Source organism: Lissotriton helveticus, chromosome 4_1 (assembly GCF_964261635.1).
Source record: "Lissotriton helveticus chromosome 4_1, aLisHel1.1, whole genome shotgun sequence".
Lineage (NCBI taxonomy): Eukaryota > Metazoa > Chordata > Amphibia > Caudata > Salamandridae > Lissotriton > Lissotriton helveticus.
The window spans coordinates 1,600,321,742-1,600,343,409 of record NC_136063.1 but is presented as its reverse complement, the minus strand read 5'-3'; the positions used below and the strand labels follow the sequence as shown (position 1 = coordinate 1,600,343,409).

The 21,668-nt window shown below is 45.8% G+C and overlaps 1 protein-coding gene across 1 annotated transcript in view; it reads left to right on the top strand.

Annotated features, from left to right (window-relative positions):
• ANLN (anillin, actin binding protein) overlaps positions 1-21,668 on the top strand; it is a 262,650-nt gene that overhangs the window by 31,043 nt on the left and 209,939 nt on the right. Inside the window, exons 2-4 of the mRNA XM_078688221.1 lie at positions 149-302; positions 4,792-5,085; positions 5,472-5,824. Coding sequence (XP_078544347.1) covers positions 149-302; positions 4,792-5,085; positions 5,472-5,824 — 801 coding nt within the window. The remainder of the gene's footprint in view (positions 1-148; positions 303-4,791; positions 5,086-5,471; positions 5,825-21,668) is intronic.

The window sequence follows — 21,668 nt, the reverse complement described above, 5'->3', positions numbered from 1 at the left end:
ACATCACAGGTGTTAAAGCCAAGATAGGTTGTTTTCTCTTTAAAAAATACATTCAGTGGACCCTAAAATATAAACTACTTTTATTTCACAAAAATGTATACCTGAAGGAAGTTGAGCAGTGCTGACATGTTTTTAAAATTCTCTATAGAAACTGCTTGAACGAACAAGGGCCAGGAGGGAGAATTTGCAGAAGAAAATTTCTGATAGACCGAGCTCTGCTGCACGGACAGCCATTCAAAACAAAAGAACAAGAGAACCTCTGACAGAAACAAACCATCTTCCCCCTGCACCTGCTGAGGAAGGTAAGTGTTCGATTTGTGCGTTTTGAGCTTTTCTGGTCAACATTTTTCTTCATTAATGTAGTTTCCTTATCCATGTGTAGGAAGTTCTGTAAATATGCAGGCAGAGCTGGAAAAACTAAAATGGATTGTAGCATCAGTCAGTCTTAGGATATAGTACCATATGTGGCCAGTAGGGAAAACGTATACAATAATGAAGCTGCAGTAGACCCGAAGAGCGACAGACCTTACTAGGTGCATGAAAATTGCTATCTGTGATCCCAAGTGTCTGATCCTAATGCAGACGTTAAAGCCTGCCACTGTAACTTGCAACAGATCAACATCCACACATTTACAGCATTTTCCACAATCATAAGTTTATGAGTAGATGTTAAAATGGCTTTTCGGGTATCTGAATTGGGGTAGTGGCCATTGGAAATGTGTTGGTCCCTATAATGAAAATTGCTGGATATTCATAACCATTTACTTTATTTGTCTATTTAGTGCTAAAAGAGGTTCGTGTGCTTGTTTAAATGTGGTAGAAATATTCCCATAACTCCCCAGTTGTTTTCCGATTGTATTGCGAGAATGGAGTTCTGGATTTTCACAAATGTTTTGAGATCACTTTTGCACATACGTTTGTACTACTTAATGTGTATTGCCAACTATTTCAGCAATCTGCTTGAGTAAACATGGAGCAGAAGGTGTATAAAGAGAAATCTGTAGGTTTCATAGATTTCCAGGTGTATGCCTCGGAATCTTTGCCAATCCAATAAAATCAGGGCAGTAGGGTGCTAGTAGGTCAGTAAGGGGAATGTCAAATGAAGTGATTGCAGATATTTACTTTCATATAGTGCAATAGCCCACTTTAGGTTTCATTGGTCTGTACAAGCATTGTTGTAAAAACAACGGAGTGTACTTTTCGTACATAACACGTTGCTGGTGCTGTCCCTTATGGACGATTAGGCTGTTGGTCCAAGATATGTGTGCACCAAGGGGAGCTTTGTACCAGAAGGGGAAGGAAGTGGGTAGTGGAGTGCAAAGGCATCATTTTGTATAAAAATGTAATGTAAATCTGGATTTACAAGGTGCCAGTGCAGTACAGACCATGGGAAATCCCAGCAAAACTGTACAATGATATTCGTGAGTTGTTAGGAATAGTTTGTAAAATGTCTTCAACAAAGGTAGTGACTCATACAGAATTGTGCGAATATCCAGTTCTGACTGGATGAGGAAATGATTGACATTTTAAAGAGCCCAATGCAGGTGTAAAGTGTTTATTAGCACTATTACGTTCATAGAGTTCTGGGGAATGCATTTAATTGTCTGTGAAATCTAATTGGTTGGGAGTATGTTAAAGATGAGGGAGAGGTGAAAGGCTTCTGATGACTATAGTGGAATGGATGTAATGGAATGTTATGCAAATAATGGATCAGAAAGTCCAAAGAAATGTAGATAGTGGAGAGAAATATAGGTGGGAAACATGTAAGGAGGCTGAAGGATTTTTTTTATTCTGGAAGACATTGTTTCTTGAATCCCTATGGAATATGACACGGTAATGAAGGAATTGGTGCGAAGATGCTGAGGGTTACAGAGATGAACATTCACAGCAAGGCAGCTTGCTTAAAAGTAAGAGGAGTCAGTCAGTGGGTCCTTGTCCTTTAATGGTCTAAGGAAGACTAGAGTGGGAGGAAAGGTTTAATAAACTAGTATCCACACAAGGAGGAAAAAGAGGAAACCGTGGGTGTTAAGACACACCACTTTGGGAAAACACAAGGTTTTGTAAAAATGCCCTCACCCACTAATAGTGGTATGCTTCATCATAGGGCTTCTACAGCATCCCTGCGCAGAAATGGAGCAACGGGAGGGGGAGGACAACACACAAATATGTGGGATCCGCCATACACCACACAATCAAAGTGGAGACTTAAAACTACCTCACGAATACCCTTAACAGTCTTTAATCATGGGCTTCCTGGATAAGATTTAAAATGGATTCAAATATGGAGATGACCTTGGGGGTAATTTGGGCCTTTTCGTCTCTCCTTACTGCCTATTTTGTCGGCATGTTTCAGCCATTCTTTTCCGCCCACTTAGGTGGTTTTGGCCTTCTTCGGGACAAACGATCCTGCTATTTTTCACTCCCCTCAAAGAATAAATAGTTTTCTGTTTGAAGGAAATATAAGATATAATGACCTTACTTGTCACTTTCTATGCAAACACACAGATACTTCAGTTTCATCGTATTCATCTGCTAAGGTTAAAGCAAGAAACACACTTGTTGGCCTTCAGGAAGGCCTTGAAGACCTGGCTATTTAGCCTCTGACTAGGCCATGAATCATCCAGTTAATTTCAGTTGATGAGCTGGCGCCTTGACACCTTTGGGTTGAATGTTCACGCTTTGGAAGTTGCCTGTTCATTTAATTTCATCATTGAAACTGGAGTGCAACCCTCTGTAGTCACACTTTTGGCGAGAGGCACGATTAGGTGGCATTCGATCTTTGAAGAATGTGTGACTACATTTCCTGATTTGCGGGAACAGAACCAATTTCATTTTCCAAGTATGCAATTAGGTGCTGAGATCATTGATGATCTACTTCAGTGTAGACCGTTCACCACCTGCTCGTGAACATTGTGCCAGTGGTAAAAAGCATTGCGCATAATCTCAGCCATCTACTGCATACCGATCCGTGCCACCACTGATTAACTTGGCTACACTTCAATTGGAAGGGTATCTCTCTGCTTACTCTACTGTGTTTTGGACTGCTCTTCAAAGCTGGATTGCTTTTGGGCTTTTTTTATGTACCCTCGAGAAAGTGGCATAGGCCCAAATTGGTGATCAACCCCCTGCAAAAATAGTAAGAAGGGCCCTCCCAAAGTCTAGTAAGGTCAACAGTAAAAGGGGGTGAAGTTTGGAACGCCTGGTGCTTATGCACTGTTCTTGGTAGTCTGCAAGTGGAGCGACTTCAGTTAGTTTCAGTACCTGTGCACTAGACACACAATGTTTCACAGCATTAAATCTGAAATTATTAGTTATGGTTGGATTTTTTTTTAAAACATTTCCTGGGTGCCCACTGGATTGGGACCAGCAACAGTGAAGATTGAGTTCATTCAGATGTCCATATATGCAGCCACACCATATATTTGGACATAGATTTCTGTGCCAGTGCTGTTGTCTCCAGCTATATCCCCTAGTAACCTCTCTAGCTATATCTCTAATAACCTCCAGGAGCTGAGGGGGTCCTCAACCTTTGAGAAGAAATTAAAGGATGCACATTGGTTACTCCGTAGCCTGGAGGGTCATTAACAAAGCAAATTTGCCAACAACACTGTAGGTACCAACAGTTTCCCTAGTCCCTAGAATTATACTAAGGTATGGGGGTGACTATGTACTCAAGTAGTTGGACTTGGGACATCATGCTCTTCTTTTGCAGCAGACCAAAGATGACTCCAGTACCCTTGGTTCAGCTGGACTATGGTCACTGGCAATCACACACTTTTCCTGAAAAGGTAAGAATAGCATTGTGTCTGCACCGTGGGGGAGGAGGGGAATCCTCTTGATACAGAGCAACACAGCAGTTCTTTGTGTTCAGTGTTCAAACTTATTTTTCGCTTAGAAAAGGCCAGCCACTCGCCCCTGGAACACAACTTTCTTGGTTACATTTGTGTGTAGTTCTTCCTTGACTAAAGGAGAAATCCTTAAACTTAACTGGTTAAGTGACCAGTACTTCTAATTGGGGATGATCAATGAGCCCCCTTGCAGTGTTCGATATTTGAGGGGCTCCTGCACTTGTAGATACAGGGCCACTGCTTGATCAGATATTGTTAATGCCATGAATAACAGGAGTCCTTCCTGACCTGCTGCGTCCAGGCAACATCTCTGGCATATGAAGATAAGTAGAATTGGGCGTGCTCCGGTAGAAGTCAGGCCCAACAACTTCTACCCACTGGTCTACTGTACCCTTTGACAGCCTAAACCAAGGGAAGGAAATGCCCGCAGGATGGATCACCAGGTGAGAAGTTACTAGGACAGCCCCTTACAAAGCTTTCCACTTTAGATTACCTCGCTCGCATGGAATCCATGATGGGTTCTACCATGCACCGTCCATCATGCACTGCTGTCGGCATACAGACAGGATAACCTGTCTAATACTTTCCTTAATTATAAAAGTGTGGAACACGACAGTACTATAATAGACCCAAATGATAAGTTAATTATGAACTGAAGATTTATCCCAAGGGATTCTTTTAAAAGCTGGTTTAATATAACTAGGTGGGTTGTTTGTCTGGAAGAAGTTGAAGCAAACCATCTGAAGGCCACCAAAATGCTGTGCCGACCAAAGAACTCAAGATCACGGTTAACACAAGGTATAATTTTGGATGTAATAAGATTTCACAAGAGATGTAGATAGGTAATGCTTTCTTTTTCCATCGAGTTAATCCCTGTAGGGTGCCTGACAGTTAAAACGCTTTACACTTGTGTCTGCTAATTCTGTCGTACTGTTCTTTGCAGTAAAAACCTCTACCAAGCCATCCCCATCAAAAAGGCGATGTTCGGGTAACAAGGAGGCACCCGTTTCTAGCTCTGAAAACCGCCTGCCATCCAGTCCTCCTTCGGCCACCCGAGTGCCCGCAGAGGTGATATCAAAGCCACAGGCCATAGCCTTCAGCAAGACTCCCACCGCTCAGTCGCATCCTCCACCCCGGACTGAAGAGCAGAGTTTGGACTGTGACACCCCGAGCTCTTCCTCAGTGAAACTACGCATGCAGAAATTGGCCAAACAGCGGCGCTATTGGGACGGCAGTGGTGAGTTCGAAACATCCCCTCCCCGTGTGTCACTGTATCATGATTGGTAAGCCAGATGAGCAGAACAAAATGCGTGTCACAAAATAATGTTTTGCCTTGTACATTTGTGTGACCGTTACTTAAAAGGTTCGGTGGACACATGTTGTGCTGGGTGTGCTGTTGGTACCCAGAGCCGAGGGCAGCAGAGTAAGAGCACACCTGCAGCCATTCAGCAGTGCTACGCAAGTTTCCACTTAGGCCTGGTGTATTACACTCGTTTCTTACTTGCTTTGTTCATCTAATAATATCATGCTAATGTGGTATGAATGACCTGTTTAACCGATATTCACCAGCATTCGTTTTTCTCTTCTAAACTGTAACTTTTGTGTTTGTTTAAAAAAATCTAGGCAGTTCACCTGAAAGCGCTCAGGTGTCACCCGTCCAACCCAAAGAAGTGGTTCCTTCCCCGCCAAAGCAGACGGAGGCCGCGCCCGTTCCATCCAGTGCCCCAGTGGGAAGAAGGGGTCGTTTGGCGAACCTTGCGGCCACCATCAGCTCCTGGGAAGATGATCTAACTCATCCATATGTAAATCCGAGCCACGCACCAGCACCGTCTGGCACTGCTTGTTTGTCCAAAGTGTCCTCGGCAAGTGCAGCATCTGCCGGCATCAATGGCAGCAGTGTGAGGCGGGAGGCTGCATCCGCTCCTCCGAAGGAGGCCGAGGCGCGCGCGAAGAAACCAGACCTCACGAGCGCACCGGTAGGTAACACCACAGCATGCCTTTGAGCTTTTACCGCACTGAACTGCGAATGTGTCTGCATGTTTACCTCGAAGTGATGTCTATGGTGACCATAAGAGCAGCTTGCCACTTTGCTGAAATCCTACATAAACTTGTATTTTGCAAAGCACAAAAGGATACGAACTCCTCATGACCCGTAGTTGAACTTTCAAAACGTTTTTCAGTCAGGAATTCCACTTTACATTGTTAAACCTTTTATTCTTCCCAATTAACTTTATTTTTCTACCAAATAGCAATGCATTTATGTGAAATATTTTATTCTGTGCGTACACAGATCTCTTGAGTCTATTCTATGTTTTTCGTTCTATCTGAAGCAGTGATCTGAAGAATTAAATGTTTGTGTGCTAGCTAGGGGGGTGTTTTCCCGTTGACAGGCTGGTGGAACCCGTGAAACACGTCTTGGTACTACTGTCCAGCAAAGGGGTGTGGCCTGAGCAGTCGGGAGGAGCACGTGGCGTTCCTGCCGTTTCGTTGCATTTAAGAGCCCTGTGGGTAGCATTGCGAGTTGGAGGAACCTGCCGTACTGGTTGTTTGATGGGCAAGCACAGCCGTTGAAATTGACCAACGTCAGTCTTTGGTGTCACATGTCCAAATCGAGACACACCGCACACTGACTACCTTATGTGTAGTGCACGGTGTGTTATCATGGCTTTTTCTTTACCTGCCCTTGATGGGTATTCGTGCTTTTCGTGGTTTGGTTTGATAAATTGCCACTCTTTATGAACAGTGGCAAATTACTTGACCTGGTTAAGGTCTGCGGTAATGTAGTCCTTGTGATTCTTTTCCTGTGAATATCCACTGCATGCCACTATATTAGCATTGGACTAACGGGGTGAATTGCATTTCCGGTCATGGGGCCCATTGTATTTCCCCTTTATTTTAAGTGTCCCTTCTCTGTATCCTGATTCTGTGCTTATAATCACTGGGCTCCTTTTTTGTGAGAATCTACAAATTCACCCCGTGCCTTGCTCTGGGACTGAAGTGCCCCAGAGTTCAGCATCGACTATGTAGTGAAGAGCTATTTATGGGGAATGTATATAGTGCACTACACATCTACATATTGAAAGTTTTAGTGTTATCCCCTCTGTATGACACCAATTTGTGTTTGCACAAAATGGGTTTGTAACTTTCTCGGTTTCATGCATTTCTAACCAAGCACACAATGGAAATGCTCACTGAAAATAGAAATGCTCGTTCATGTAGTATTTATTTTCCTACTTGGGTTTTGTTGTACTTACTAAAAGTTAACTAATTTTGTAAATTGTACACTGTGACGTCCACTGCATTTACGAGGCACGAAAATAATCCTAACAAGCCGTATGTCTGACAACTTGAATCTAGTCCCATTCTTCAATTGGTGGTTCAAGAATGCATCTTCTCATGGAACAACCCAGGTCCAATATCCGGATGAATCATTCCCTCCCTCCATGGTGACCTGTTGTGTGCCACAGGGCTGCCCACTGTCACTCATTTTGTTCAGTGCCTACAGGAAGCCTTTGCATAATCTTTTGGTAGGTCTAAAACATGGGTTCTCGCATACATTTTCTCAAGGCCAAAAATGTAGTCTGGGATGTGCCATAGGTCCACGTTGCTTGCCGATGGCAGCGACTAAAGGTGAGGGGTAGTGGGGGAGAAAGAGTGTGCGTCGAAGAGGACTGTGAGATTTTTGGGGGTCGATTCCACATCGTTCTCTAAATTAGGGTGACAACCCTTAAAAAAAAATACACATTTCCCCAGGCATTAGTTTATCAAGGGTGATAACTTGTGTTTTACCACATTCAAGTTTCAGTCCCTTTATTGCCTCGTGGCATTAACCTTGACCTCTCGCTATCACTAGCCTCCAAGAGTCCACTCTAGCATGGGAATACCTTTGTCATCCAACAAACCTCAATGTAAACCCTGGCATACTTTAAAAATGCTGCCCATTAACCACCTTTCACAGGTACGAAGATACTACAACCCCGTTCTCCGCCTTAATGCGATTCAATGGGTATGCTTTAGCCATGGTACCTTGGGACTTAGAATCTAATCGTAGCTTTTCCACTTTACTCAAATATACGGGTAGTAAACACTGTGCTATTAACTTTAGCACCCACAGCCATTTACCATGTCAGGGCAGTCCAATGGCCTCCTTATCGAAACCATCTCCACCCAAGGTAAAGAGTTATGAGCAAGCTGCATACTTGCTGATACAGTAGAACAAGATGTGTTTTTTTTTTTTTTTTTTAAATCCCGGCTTCACCGTGGGACCAGACTGTGTGCTCTAGGGCAATTACTTTATACATTTATACCTCAACTTCTGTTTTTCCCCAATGATAGGAAGTTACAACTGTACTCGAACCCAAAACACTTCTGGTCTAACCGCTGGGTGAATTCAGTGCTAGGCATCGTAGCTTCTTCTTAGTGGAAACATTTAACCTTGAAAAAAGTAGCTCTACGTTTCGATCTTGGGTCTCGTATCGATCAAACTGTTCAGTCTTGGGCACATTGTTTTTGTATACTGCTGCCCAGTGCGTGTTTCCTTCACAGAGCGTTCTGATTTAATCAGATCAATGATTAATTGTGTATAGTAGACTGATAAAGACCACCATTGTCCATAATTAAACTCCATACACGCTCTTTAGCTGGCAAGATGACCGAGTTGAATGTCCCCCAAAGAAAAAACATGGTTATCGGAAGGTTCAGTGTTCAAAAGCAAGCAACCTCACTTCCATCCTTCAGGAATCGATAAATTGAGTACCAAGAGTTGGGTAGTAGTAACATACATTATTTCAAGTGAAACGGTAGAAGCACATGGTGTTTTTTTCTGTATAAAAACAGCATGGCTATTAACACTGTTTAGACTCCAATTCTTCTCTCCGTCTACAATACATTATGCTGATAGTTATGTTGAATTTCCACCTTCTAGCATAGCTGTGACCAAATTGATTCTTGAAGTAAGTTTTATTTTCCTTTCTGCAGACTGTAAAATTGGTTAAACTAATTAATTTGCTTGACAAAAGGTATGAGGGCTTGCTCACTAGCACCAGCATAGTCCAGTAACGCATTTTAATAATGTAAAGGCTTATGGGCAACACTGCGCCCGCTTATGGCCTTTCCACTGCTTGTTCACAGCATTTTATTGTGGGTATTTCTTTTTATCAGCATCTCCAAAGGAAAAGTGTTCCTGGACTCATGTTGGCAAGAAACTTCATTGCCGCAGCACCATCATTCCAACAAACCGTTAAACGTGCCCCCGCACAGATACATTTTCAAAACTCCTGTTCATAATTTGCAGGGCTATTGGTCTAGAAAAAGGGAGTAGAGATGTATGTCGATGATTCATAACAGCCCACCCCCTGACTTCTAATTCTAGCTCAGACTTCTAACAAGTAAATGGGCAGTTTGACGTCTTTCAGGAGAATTGTTGGCTTGCACTGAAGCTGAAAAATCTGAGTTGTCATCCTAACATTAACTAGATTCAAAGTATTGCTCCTTCCACGTGAATCAATCGGTGTTCTTATAGTGCATGGTTAATCACCCGTTAGGGTCTCAGTGCGCGGGGTGGAGTTTTCTGAATGGAGGCAGTGAGGGTGATTGCCTGAGATGTAGAGGAAGAGAGTTCCGGGTCTTTGCGGCGAGGTTGGAGAGGGATCTTTCTCCGACCATGGTCTTGCGGATCCATGGGGTAGTGGCCAGGGCCAGGTTGGCGGAGCAGTGAAAGGAGCACATACACCAATTTCCAGAAAGGTGAAAGCACTTTTATGATGCACTGATGGCCACAGAGGAGCTGCTGAGTTTAAGGCCATTTAAGGATAGGCAGATTGTAGGAGAGTAGGGTCTGCAATCCTATGATCACCCAGATTTTTGCTTTTTGCTTCACTGGTTTACGACTTTCCCTGGCTGTGGGCCTGCTAATCAGACCCACAGCCTAGCTGTTCTCTCTATTCCAAATTGTACCAGGTACTGAATTGGCACTGGGCCCTCTCTTGTGTCCCTGTACCCAGGGCAGAGGTGTACCCAGAAGTCTCCCAGGGGCTGCAGCATGTATTATGCCACCCCTAGGTTGACTAACTAAACCAGACACAACTGGCTGCTTGACAGCTGGGGCAAGGTGGTGTAATCACCCTTTGCTTTAGATATAGTATTCCTATATCTAAACCTAAAATGGACACATATATTCCTATCAGTCACTCCTATGGCAGGCCTTAACAATCCTGAAGGCAGAGTGCGTGGAATAATGTGAAATGGTGCTCTGGCATGAGCTGAGCCCGTTTGCAGCTTGCGGAACCAAGTCCTAATAGCTGTTCCATGATAACGCTATACCATATACTCTTAAAGTGCATTATGTACCTCGCGGTCATATGCTAACTTTGGTATAACATTATCAAAACATGTCGAGTAAGGTGTCATACGAATTGGAATACTAACCCCTCGCCAATTCTGGCGACGGGGTTAGCATTCCACCCTTCTAGAGGGACACGACATGTTGGTAACCTCTAACCCCGGTTAAAGTCAGACATAGCCTCAGCTCCACAAGATGGATGCTGCCACCGAGACACAAGTCTGCCCTCCTGCTGCTGGGAGTCCTCCCAGCGCGGAAGGCAAGGACAAAGGGTTTCCTGCCAGGGGCGGTGCCAGCACCGTCCCAGACAGGATTTTGTGTATCTGAGGTAGGCAGGGCTTTAGAGGAAGGTGACTGCAAGTGGCACCCCGGTGCTCACTGTGCATATGCCGGCTTGAACCAGTTCCAGGGGCACACCAGCCCCTGAGCTGGGGAAAGCCCGGCATGGGAGAGGGGTGTAACCACCCCCTTCCTAGTCCCACCCATAGGGCAGGACTTAGTCGCGTGCCAGCCCCCTTTTGCAGGATAAAGGTAGGAGCAGGCCCCCTTCCAAATCAGATCATCTTTGAATCCTGAAACTACTTTCCACGAAAGGAACTCAAGACTTCTTCCTAAGATTTCTCCCTTGTGACTAAGGAGTAGTCACCCTGCAGCAGCAGGCACCATCCAAGCATCGCGGTCTGCTGTAAGTCTCTCCTCCGGATCAAGACTGCCCAGCTCGACGAGAACCGGCTTCCCTGGCACCTCTGACCTCTACCTGCATCTTCAGCCCAGCTGAGACTCGTGGGTGTGACGAGACCTCGAGGGACCGGCCATCTTCAAGACTGCACGACGCTTGCCCAGCACGACTACCGAGTGACCCTCGACTGAGTGCTTTGGGGTAAGAGAAGCCCCGACCCTGAGCAGCTCCAGCACCGAAGTTCAGCCCCCTTGCATCCACGAGATCTGCGTGGGGCCCTTCTGCTCTTTGCTGCTCACCGAGTTGTCCAGGTCACTTGCCCGTTGGCTAGTGGCCCTCTGACGACGAACTTCGACGACAAACACCGCTGGTCTGGTTGCTCCAGACTGGCCCTTGCTCCCCTCCAACAGAGGAGCACCCCGGACCCTCCTGGTCCACTCCAGACGCCATTCTAAGTCCACCGCGTGGGCTTGCATTTGCCAAGACTTGTTGCCCCAATCCTGGGTCCAGCGACGTCGACAGCAGATATCTTCGTGGGACAGCTCGCACCTCCATCCTGGTCGCCGACAACGCCTCCTGGTCCGAGAGACTGCAGAGCCCAGCAGCGCCCACTCACCTGGTCGAGGTGACTTCGTCCGGTGCCACTCTGGTGCCCACCTAAATCACTGGCTAGTGATTCAGAACTTGCTCCCCTCTGCTTACAGGTCTTCCTCTTCCCCGATCCAGGCTTGGATCCCCACGAACTTCTTCACTGGTCGCCTGCCAGCAACTTATTCCTTCAGGCTCCTGGTTCATCAACGAAGAAACCCGACGACATTTGAACCCTATGCAGCCGCAGCCCCTGGGCTAGGTAAACCGAGTACTCCGGTGTTCCAGCGTAGACCAACTCTCTAAGTGTCTAGATCCACTTTCGTTTTTGACCTACCTAGTCGGGTTCGCCCGAAAACACTAACTTTTGCATTTACTAGGATCCATAGACTTTGTCCCGCCTTACGCGTGAGAGTTCCCACTCTGCACACGACGTCCCTGGGCCTCCTGCTTCTAATCTAAGGGTTCAGCATTGTAGGCTTAGCGTTTCCACAGTCTATGAGAGTAGTACTTACCTGCTAGTAATTTCGCATTCCACTTGTATAGTATATGATTTTTCGTGGCCCTCGGGCATTTGTGTAAATTGTGCGACTTTAAGTATTTCTTTGAGTTTTGTTGTGTGCTTAGCTCCCTGTCTCATAAAGAGCCAGGGTAGTCTTGTTATAAATAAATATACGTTTATTTTCATAACAACTTGTGTGGTGTCCTTTCACTGGGTGTTCAAGGGGTATATGTGATGGTAAAACAGCTGGCTTAACACGCCCTCTAGAGTTTAGCCTAAAGACTGCACATGTCCATGCTACTAGGATAGCTGGTCTATCAGGTTGACTTACAACCAAACATCAATAAGGGTTGTTGGAATGATACATAGTGATCACTGCATATCAGGCCAACTTCTCACACAGATATAGACAGGTAGGGCCAGAACGATAACTAGCTCCTAAATTAAAGTAGTGCATACTTTACAGGAGCCCCAGCAAAATTTCTGATTTCGCTGCAAAAAAAGTTAGCATTAATTATGGAACATGGACAGTCACTGCCATTACAAATGTCTCTTCAGTTCTGTGCTTGCTTTACAAGTTATAATAGAGGGGCAGTTCCAGTTTTGGAGTCTAACCCTTATGCATTGATTCCTACATGGTACAGGACCAGTATGCTGGACCGATTCCATTCCATGGGTTGTTCTATCACATTTACGATCCTCATGAGCAAACCTGACGTTGGCCCACCAGCAATGTTTGGCTGAAAGAAAAAAAACTTGTCAGTGCCCAGGATGGCCTTTATCCGTTGTCGGGGAGAACCTCCAGATTGTGTTGGACAACACTTTATCATCCATTAAATGGGACATATAGGATCGTGGATCCTGTGCTGGGTGGCAATTCCTTTGTGGACGACAGGGAGTCTGACCCTCTAGTGGCCCATCTCGCAGCTCCCTCAATGTGTGAGTGAATGCCCTCAGTCATCTCTCGCAGGTAGACCATGAGTGGGAGCTACATCAAGAAGTGACAAAGGCCATCTTCAGTCTGTGGTTTCCATTCATCAATCTTTTCACTACAGCCTGGACAGGAAGTGTCCTCTGTTTTGAGCCCTACTTTATCATAAAGATTGGTCTCTGGGGTTCAGTTGGTCAATGGGACTGTTGATTGTGATCGCACTGGAGTGGGCAAGGAGAATCTTGTATGCTAATCTGTTGCCACTCAGCAGCAGGCCTCCTCTCCTCCTCCTGATTGAAGCAAACTTGCTGTCTCATCAAGAAGGTTTGGTCCTCTGCCACAGACACTGCTGCAGTAGAATGCATGGAGATTGATTTTGTCTGGCTACAATCCTTGTTCCTTCTTTAGGTTGTAGATGTCATCTTGGTAGCCAGGAAATCTGCCACCAAATCTTTCCATACTGACGCTAGAACCGGTTTGTGCAACAGTGCAAGTCAAAATGGATTCATCCCATTACATCTCTCCTGTTAAACATCTTGCGGCTTGCTTTGTCCTTTGAACAACAGTGCTTCTTGATAGGTGCAGGCTGCTTAGCAGGTCTGTCTACGTTTGTTTCTTCGTGACCAACCTTCTCTGTTTGAAACACTAGTAGTGATGACATTTTAAAGGTGTGTTGTACTTGTTCCTCCCTCTGTTTATTGTTCCTCGATAGAATTTCAACCTTCTTTGAGTTTCTTCATGCCTTTCCTTTCAAGCCGATACATAGTTACCTAGTCTGAGTTGTAAGACTAAAAATTATCGATTGCTTCTGCCGGCAAGGTTGAAAAACTTTAGGCACTTTGTTTGTCTAACCAATATGACGTATCACATTGACAGTTAACATGCAATGTGCCATGAAACAGTTTTTTTGTAGCCATGTTCTACAAGCGATACAAAAGGGGATGATGGACGGAGCGTTTGAACAAATCAAACACTCACCCCCAGTCAACTGATCTGGGTTTAATCCATCACCATTCTTTAGTTCACTCAGCCACCCCAGTTCAGACATGGCTATATGCAAATCAGTCTGACCCTGTGCCTTATGGGAAAAGTCCAGCCCGAACTGCCAAGCCATGTCTTCCCTGGACCGGAAACAAGCATCCTGGGACCGGTTTCGGATTCATAATCCTCTTCAGCCAGGCTATCTTGAATCCAGTGAACAAGGGACTCGCGTCTGAGTATACCCTGCCACACTTAGGGCGAACAAAGCGATACAAAAGGGGATGATGGACGGAGCGTTTGAACAAATCAAACACATCACCATTCTTTAGTTCACTCAGCCACCCCAGTTCAGACATGGCTATATGCAAATCAGTCTGACCCTGTGCCTTATGGGAACAGTCCAGCCCGAACTGCCAAGCCATGTCTTCCCTGGACCGGAAACAAGCATCCTGGGACCGGTTCCGGATTCATAATCCTCATCAGCCAAGCTATCTTGAATCCAGTGGCCAAGTGAACAAGGGACTCGCGTCTGAGTATACCCTGCCACACTTCGGGCGAAGAAAGCGATACAAAAGGGGACGATGGACGGAGCGTTTGAACAAATCAAACACTCACCCCTAGTCAACTGATCTGGGTATAGTCCTCGGAAGCTTGTTTCCGGTCCAGGGAAGGCATGGCTTGGCAGTTCGGGCTGGACTGTTCCCATGAGGCACAGGGTCAGACTGATTTGCATATAGCCATGTCTGAACTGGGGTGGCAGAGTGGGCTAAAGAACGGTGATGGATTAAACCCAGATATTTTGACTGGGTGTGAGTGTTTGATTGGTTCAGATGCTCCGTCCATTACCACCCCCTTTTGTACCGCATGTTCTACAAGCAGCAGGAATGAATTAAGCAGCTATTCATGCTGGAAAACACATTACCTCTGTGAACATTGTATATCAGTATTTGTTCACACCAGTCCAAGTCACTTCTATGGAGATTCTTGGACCCTCGTTTAAAGTGCGAGAAGGCACTACCCTTGGGGATCATCAATGAAGGTGTACTTGAGAGCAGATATTCTCTCGTCCTCATTTAAGTTCAGTCTGTCAGGGTGTCCTTGAAGAAAGGCTGAACCATAAACAATAGATGTCTGGCTAATGCACCAACCCGAGGTACGTGTAACTTTCCTATTAAATATCAATAATTCTCCCCCAAGTAGGCCTTGCTACCTGTAAGGAGGCAAGGTGCATGGCATTTACATATAGGACATGTACAGGTTTATTGTTAAAAATGTCCCCCGTGTAAAAAAGGTCCCAAAAGCTATTTTCACTGTAGCTAAATTGGCTGTTTCTTAGGAACGCATTGGGATAGAATTTTTTTTATTTAATAAAGCGATTTCTGGAAAGGAACCTGCTACAGATTTCATTATTTGGGCTTTTTGAAATATTTATTATAAGTACTTTTCACTGTTGAACTTAAATCTGCAAAAAATATTTTGGAAAGTTTTTATTTTAAAGAAAGTTACCTTTTCTCTGACTAAAGCCTATGGAGGCCTATTTGCATGAGCTCCAAACTGTCCCCGCAGGAGCTGAATAGCCCCCTTGAAGAGGTTTTACCTTGCTTCCAGAGCTCTGTCAAAGACCTTGGGTGTAAGGAGGTGCTTTGTTCCTCTGTCAGGATGACCATTTGGGCTGTGCACACAGACTTGATTACTTCAAAGAGGCTGACCCTGTCACAGGCAAATGTTAGATTATATCTGGGGAGGACCCTTCATTGTTCCCCTGGTCAGGCAGGCACTGATCCAGTTTGAAAGAAACTGCCCCCAGAACTGGTTTAGAGTGACCACAGAGGAAGGGTTGCTCATTTCCCTGGCCACACCAGCTATGCACAAGGTGAGAAAAGTTTCACCATCTCGGATTTATGAGGAATGGGCACTGTGGAGTTGTTTGCAGTAGAGCACATAGTAAGTGCTGCGAAAGTGGGTAGGGGTTACCCTGGGAAACGTTTACCCTATTTATTATTTGAGAGTTTTATACTGTGCTAGCTGGACCTGATTAGGGAGGCACTAGGAGTCACTCTGATCCACAAGCTGGTGCCAGGCATAAATGTGGCACCTTTAATACCAACCTCAGTACACTTTCTGGACCTCTGGAAGTACAGAACAGGACGGAACCTACTGTCTGTGACCTGAAATGAGCATAGAAGACTGGACATACTCTCTCTTTTAGGGACAAGGAACTGGACTCTAAGGGTTCTAACACTGACCTCCTGTTAAAGCTACAGGGACACAACACTCTGCAAGAGTCCTTTCCTGCATCTGACCAGCGGCCTTTGACCACCCCTGTACCTTGCAGCTGGCGCCCACCCCACCGAGGGCTTTCCCCAAGGTCCTGGACCCTTGCCTGGTGTTGTCCGATTGTCATCCAAGCTTTTCTTGAAATTTGGGACTTAGAAATGTTTTGGCTCCAAAGAACTCAGGAGGCCTGGGACCAACCTGCCAAGGTGATTCAAAGAAGTTGCTTTGCCGCTGGCCCGAAGATTCAGGTTGCTGCTCTGAGCTTTTCCACCACATCAAATATATTCAGCGTGACCTTTCAGAGATGGTATCCGGCCTTGTGGAGCCATCTTACTGCAGCCTGTCCACGCAGGAAGAATCCAAGCTGCAAAAAAGTGACTCTTTCCAAAGGTAGAAATCTTCACCGAGCAAGAGTGCCAAAAGTATCCGGCAAATGAGGGTCCTTCTCTGGGCACAAATTCTGATTTCTATTGCTCAGTTTTCCTGCCAAAAGTCGGCGGCTTCACCTCCTCCAGAGGCTAGCAGACGACGTGGAGCAATTCTTGGCCAGAAGCCTGCCTTGCCCTGCCGAGGATTTTTAATTTCCATTTCAGAGACTGTCTGAAGTTAAACCTTCAGTCCGGTTTGAACCTGGGTTTGTATCCAAAACACACACGTGCACACCCACGCACTTTGGTGTACTTTTATTTATTATCATTTGCTCTTTTTTTCTAAATTGGTTTGGGAATTTTTGAGAAAGGTGGTGTTTTTGTCTTTTTAGTTGTTTTGGTACTGCATAAATACTTGAAATATTACCTCTAGGATATCTAGCATACCTCTTCCTCCATGAAACCCACCTGCCACCTACACTGTCTAGATAACCATTTGACTTTTGGTATTGCTGGAGAGGAATGGCAGCGATACTATGTCTGCTTCTGTGTGTGCTCAAAATGGGAAATGTTGAGCCTGGGAGGAAGACCTATGGTGTGGAAGATGCTCCATGCATATCAATTTTGGATCATCATCGAAGCATTAAAGGAGACTGGACTAGAGTTACTGCTTAAGCCTTCACAATTAGTATGAATGCTGCAAGCTTTTCATTGGGTTGAGCCTAGCCCAGCGCATGCTGCTCACATTTTAAACACAGTTCAGCCCTCTTCAGTTTTAACATGTAACGTGAGCCACATCATGCAGTGTTTGGATGTTGGAGAGCCAAGCTTGGAAACACTGCATTCTGTCTTACTGTCCACTGTAAGAGTTAAACCACAGAAGCGCACCCAGTCGGTTTATTTGTGACCTTAATAGTGTTCTGATAGCAATCCACTGTTCTCATTAAAGCAAGGACATTTGATCTGTTTATTCTGCATTCCCTCTCCATTCTTTGCTTCCACCGCCCCTATCATTTGCATAAACGCTATGAAAGATGTGAATGTTTTGCAAGGAAGTTGAGCATCGTGGAAAACTTGGCAAAACGTGGCCTTGTCACTGAAGTGGTTGGCGTGGCATCACTCCTGGCGGCCGCATGTGAGCGCACCTGCCAGGCATAGTTTTCCACTGGTTAAGTTTCCTCTCATTTTCTGTTTGCATCGTCGCTGCCTGTCAGTTCCGCCGGACCCTGGAAACCCGCGGAAATAACGGGGTCCTACCTGACTGAAGCTGCTGTCGCAGACAGTCTTGCTTAACTGTGCCAAGGCCACGTTCTCTCTACACACGATTGAAACGTATTCCTGTAGAGCGCCACAACATGGTCTTACTGACTTGGTGACATAGTCTTACAGCCCACCGCACTTTATTAGCTATTAAGTTTTAACAGGTTTTCGCAGCTCTCTGGGTTGGAGGACTGCGATTGATGTTCACAGTCTAAGGAGGAGGGATGTGGCCGTCTGGAGTCCCCGCAAGCAGCGGGATTTGATGATATATGCCAGGAGGGTACCCCTGTAGTTCCTAGTAAGATTAGCATCTGTTTGAATGCGACCCCCTTGGAAGTTTTGGGTGTGTACAAGATTGCTGGTCGCATCGCATCCCCCAAGCAATCTAGCTTGGTGGGTGACACTTCTATGACCAAGGTGGGAACCGGGGGGGGGGGGGAGCGAGGGGGTGCCCCTAACAGCTCCTAAGGGCCGCCGAGTAATACACCTGTTATCATGGAATGTAGCAGGGCTAAAAAGGAAGGTGGATATTCCTGAATGGCATACATTCATCGAGAAGTTCGATGTCTGTTTGTTTCAGGAAACCTGGAGTCTGCTACCAATAAATAAATCGGGTTATACTACTTTTTTTTTCCCCAGCAGCAAGTAGAGGGAAGGGCAGACCAGCAGGAGGCCTTATTGTCTGGATAAAAATTGATTTGGACTGGGACATGACTATTCACGACCCCGAGTGTAGTGATATACTGCACCTTTCATCTAGGGGTCATATTGAGGGGAATAGGCTTGATCTATTCAATGTGTATGCTAGAGGGACTTCGGGGGATAATACCTCTGCAACTTTAATGAGCTTAGATTCCGCTTTAGCTAACTGCCCTCCTGCAGCTAAAATTATTGTGGGAGGGGATTTCAATTGTACGTTCGAACCTCTTCTTGGAGATGACCCCCTAGGCACTGAGGAAGAAGATTCTAAATGGTCTATCCCACTTTTGTCAGTACCACCCATTCGGAAATGGTCTGCTAGGGCAATCCAAATCAACGCCCTCACCAGGGAACATAAACTAAGAGCTCTTAATGGCAGGACCTTGTCTGATAAGACAGGTGCAATGACCTTTAATAGGCTTACAGGCCCGTCCAGAATAGATGACATCTTAATGGACGTTAGTATGTGGTCTGACCTAATCGATATGGAGGTGGTACCTACCCAGGATAGTGACCATAATCCTCTGTGCAGTAAGTTTAAATGGGGGAAACGTAAAGAGAGGGGGGCGAGAGTGCCAATGAAACTAACTAAGGAGATCGTCCCTTACAATAATAATCGTAGATTGAAATGGGATAAGGCTCATTTGAATGAGGACCAATTAGGGATCATTAAATCCTCTGTTGAGAATTTGAATCGGGACTTGGAGATAAGGGTACGGGAGAACGGTACTGCCCCGAACCCTTCCTTCAGCCTTGAATCTGTTTACAAAGCCACGATAGACCAAGTGAGTCATTATTTTATCTCTAAAGGGAAAAAATGTAGTCTGAACAATACACCGCCCATCTCTAGCAACCCTTGGTACTCGACCCAATGTAAGGGGAAAAGGTAAAATCTGACAGCTGCTTTACTCACAAAGAATCCAGTACTAGTTAGAGCGGCTAGGAAGGATTATTTGAGAGTAATAGCACTGGCCAAACGTGATTGGGAGGAACAGCATTGGAAGGATTTAACCGATGCTGTGAGCATGAGGGATACAATGTTATTTTGGGATTTAATCAATAGAGCTAGGCAGGGAAAATCCCAGCCTCTAGCAGCCCATATAACTAGCCAACAGTGGTTTAACCATTTCTCAGCTTTATATGGTGGTAGTGAAGATACAACCAGCCCCATGGTAGCTAGTGGTGGGGGAGGGGATTCCCCAGGGGAGACTGAGTATTTATTTTTGGCCTCAGAAGTAGCAGTGGCTATCAGACACTTGACCCCAAAGAAGGCGGCCGGCCCGGATGGGATCCCAGGAGACCTTTTGATTGCGGAACCTATGGCCTGGGCCAACCTAATTGCCACCATAATGAACCTGATAGTAAGAGGTCACCCCGTGCCAGATTCTTGGAAGGGGGCAGAGGTGGTCACTGTGTACAAGAAGGGGGCAAGAGATGACCCTGCCAATTACAGACCTATTAGTCTGATAGATGTAATTCAGAAAGTGGTCTGCAGGGTCATCATCTCAAGGGTTGGCGATTGGATGGAGGAGGAAAGGATTCTCTCCCACCTCCAGGCCGGATTTCGCCGAAAGGTGGGCACGATGGACCAGGTCTTTCGCTTTTTTGTTATCTATTGGAAGACAGTTACCATCAAAAAGGGCAGCCTTTATATGGCCTTCATAGATCTCAAGACTGCTTTTGACCTGGTCCCTCGTGCTAAACTGTGGGAGATTCTGGAAAGTATGGGTTTCCCCGGTACACTCTTGAGTTTAATTGTAAGGCTCCATGAGGGGAATTATGCGAGGATCAGATGGGGTGCCCAGGGTCAGTTGACAGACAGGGTACCCGTGAGGAGTGGAGTCCGCCAGGGATGTGTTATGGCTCCGACCCTCTTCTCCCTGTTTGTTAATGGAGTGGTGGACCATCTGAGAGGAGAAGAGACGGATGCTCCATCCCTGGCGGGGGAAAAGATCCCGACTCTACTCTTTGCCGACGACACCTTGCTGATATCCAAATCCCCGATAGGACTGCAAAATCTCTTGCATCGATTTAGCTCCTTTTGTATAGACAGAGGCCTAACCATCAATACCCTGAAAACCAAATTGATGGCTTTCTCCCCCTCCAAAAAATTTAAAAACAATTTTACGCTTAATGGGGCTCCCCTGGAGATGGTCGACGCGTTCGACTATTTAGGGGTCCGGATAAATAGCCGAATGAATTGGAAGGACCATTTGGCTAAAATGTTATTGGGCCACAAAAGAGTTTCTGGGGTGACCAGTGTCACCGGTTATGGCCATTTATGAGGGTCAGATACTCCCGGCTGCATTATATGGCTCCGAACTATGGGGGTTCGAAAATGTCTCTGAGTTAACCTTAGCAGAAAATAAGTTTCTGAGAGATGTGGTGGCTCTCCCTGTTTCCACTCCGTTGATCCCCTTGCGGTTGGACCTAGGTAGACGAGCCTTAAGGGACCTAGTGAGGCTGCGCCCACTGCTCTTTTGGGTTCGTTTAAGAAGGACTAAGGAGCTTGCAAAATATGCTGAAGGATTGGATGACTTAATCTCGCTTGATACCGGCAAGAAAATTAGATGGCTGAATAATGTGAGACATTTAGTTTTGCAAATGGGTCTGAGAGATGTGTGGGAGTCTCAAATGCCCCTGCCCAAATTAGTGATTAAGAAGCTATACTGGGATTGGGTGCAGGCCGAGGCAACACGCAGCATGGCTGGGGGTTCACTCACTGAGCGCTTTCTTGAGTTCAAGTGGGCTAGAAAACTGGAACCCTTTTTTGATCTTATCACCAAGCCGTTAGACAGAGCCTATATTTAAAACTAAGGTACGGGACCCTCCCGGTGCATGAATTTACCACAAGGTGGTCCAATTATGGTGGCCCATCGCGACCATGCCCGGGTTGTGCGGCTCCTAAGGAGTCTGTGGCCCATTTATTTTTTGCCTGCCCCGCTTATAAAGTGGCACGGAAGATCTGGCTGAAACCAGTCTGCAGGGGTTTGAGGCTGAGGTGTCACAGACAGGCCTTACGAGTACTGTCAACGGATTCATCATCTACCACCTTGATTTGCGGGGTGGCAATTTTTGAGCAGTGCCTGGATTACACGCTCAAGAATATTGAAAATGTATTCTAGGCCACCAATTGACCAGTTTGGAGGTAACTGAAGGCATTCTATTTAAACGAATTGCTGAGAATGTTCCCTG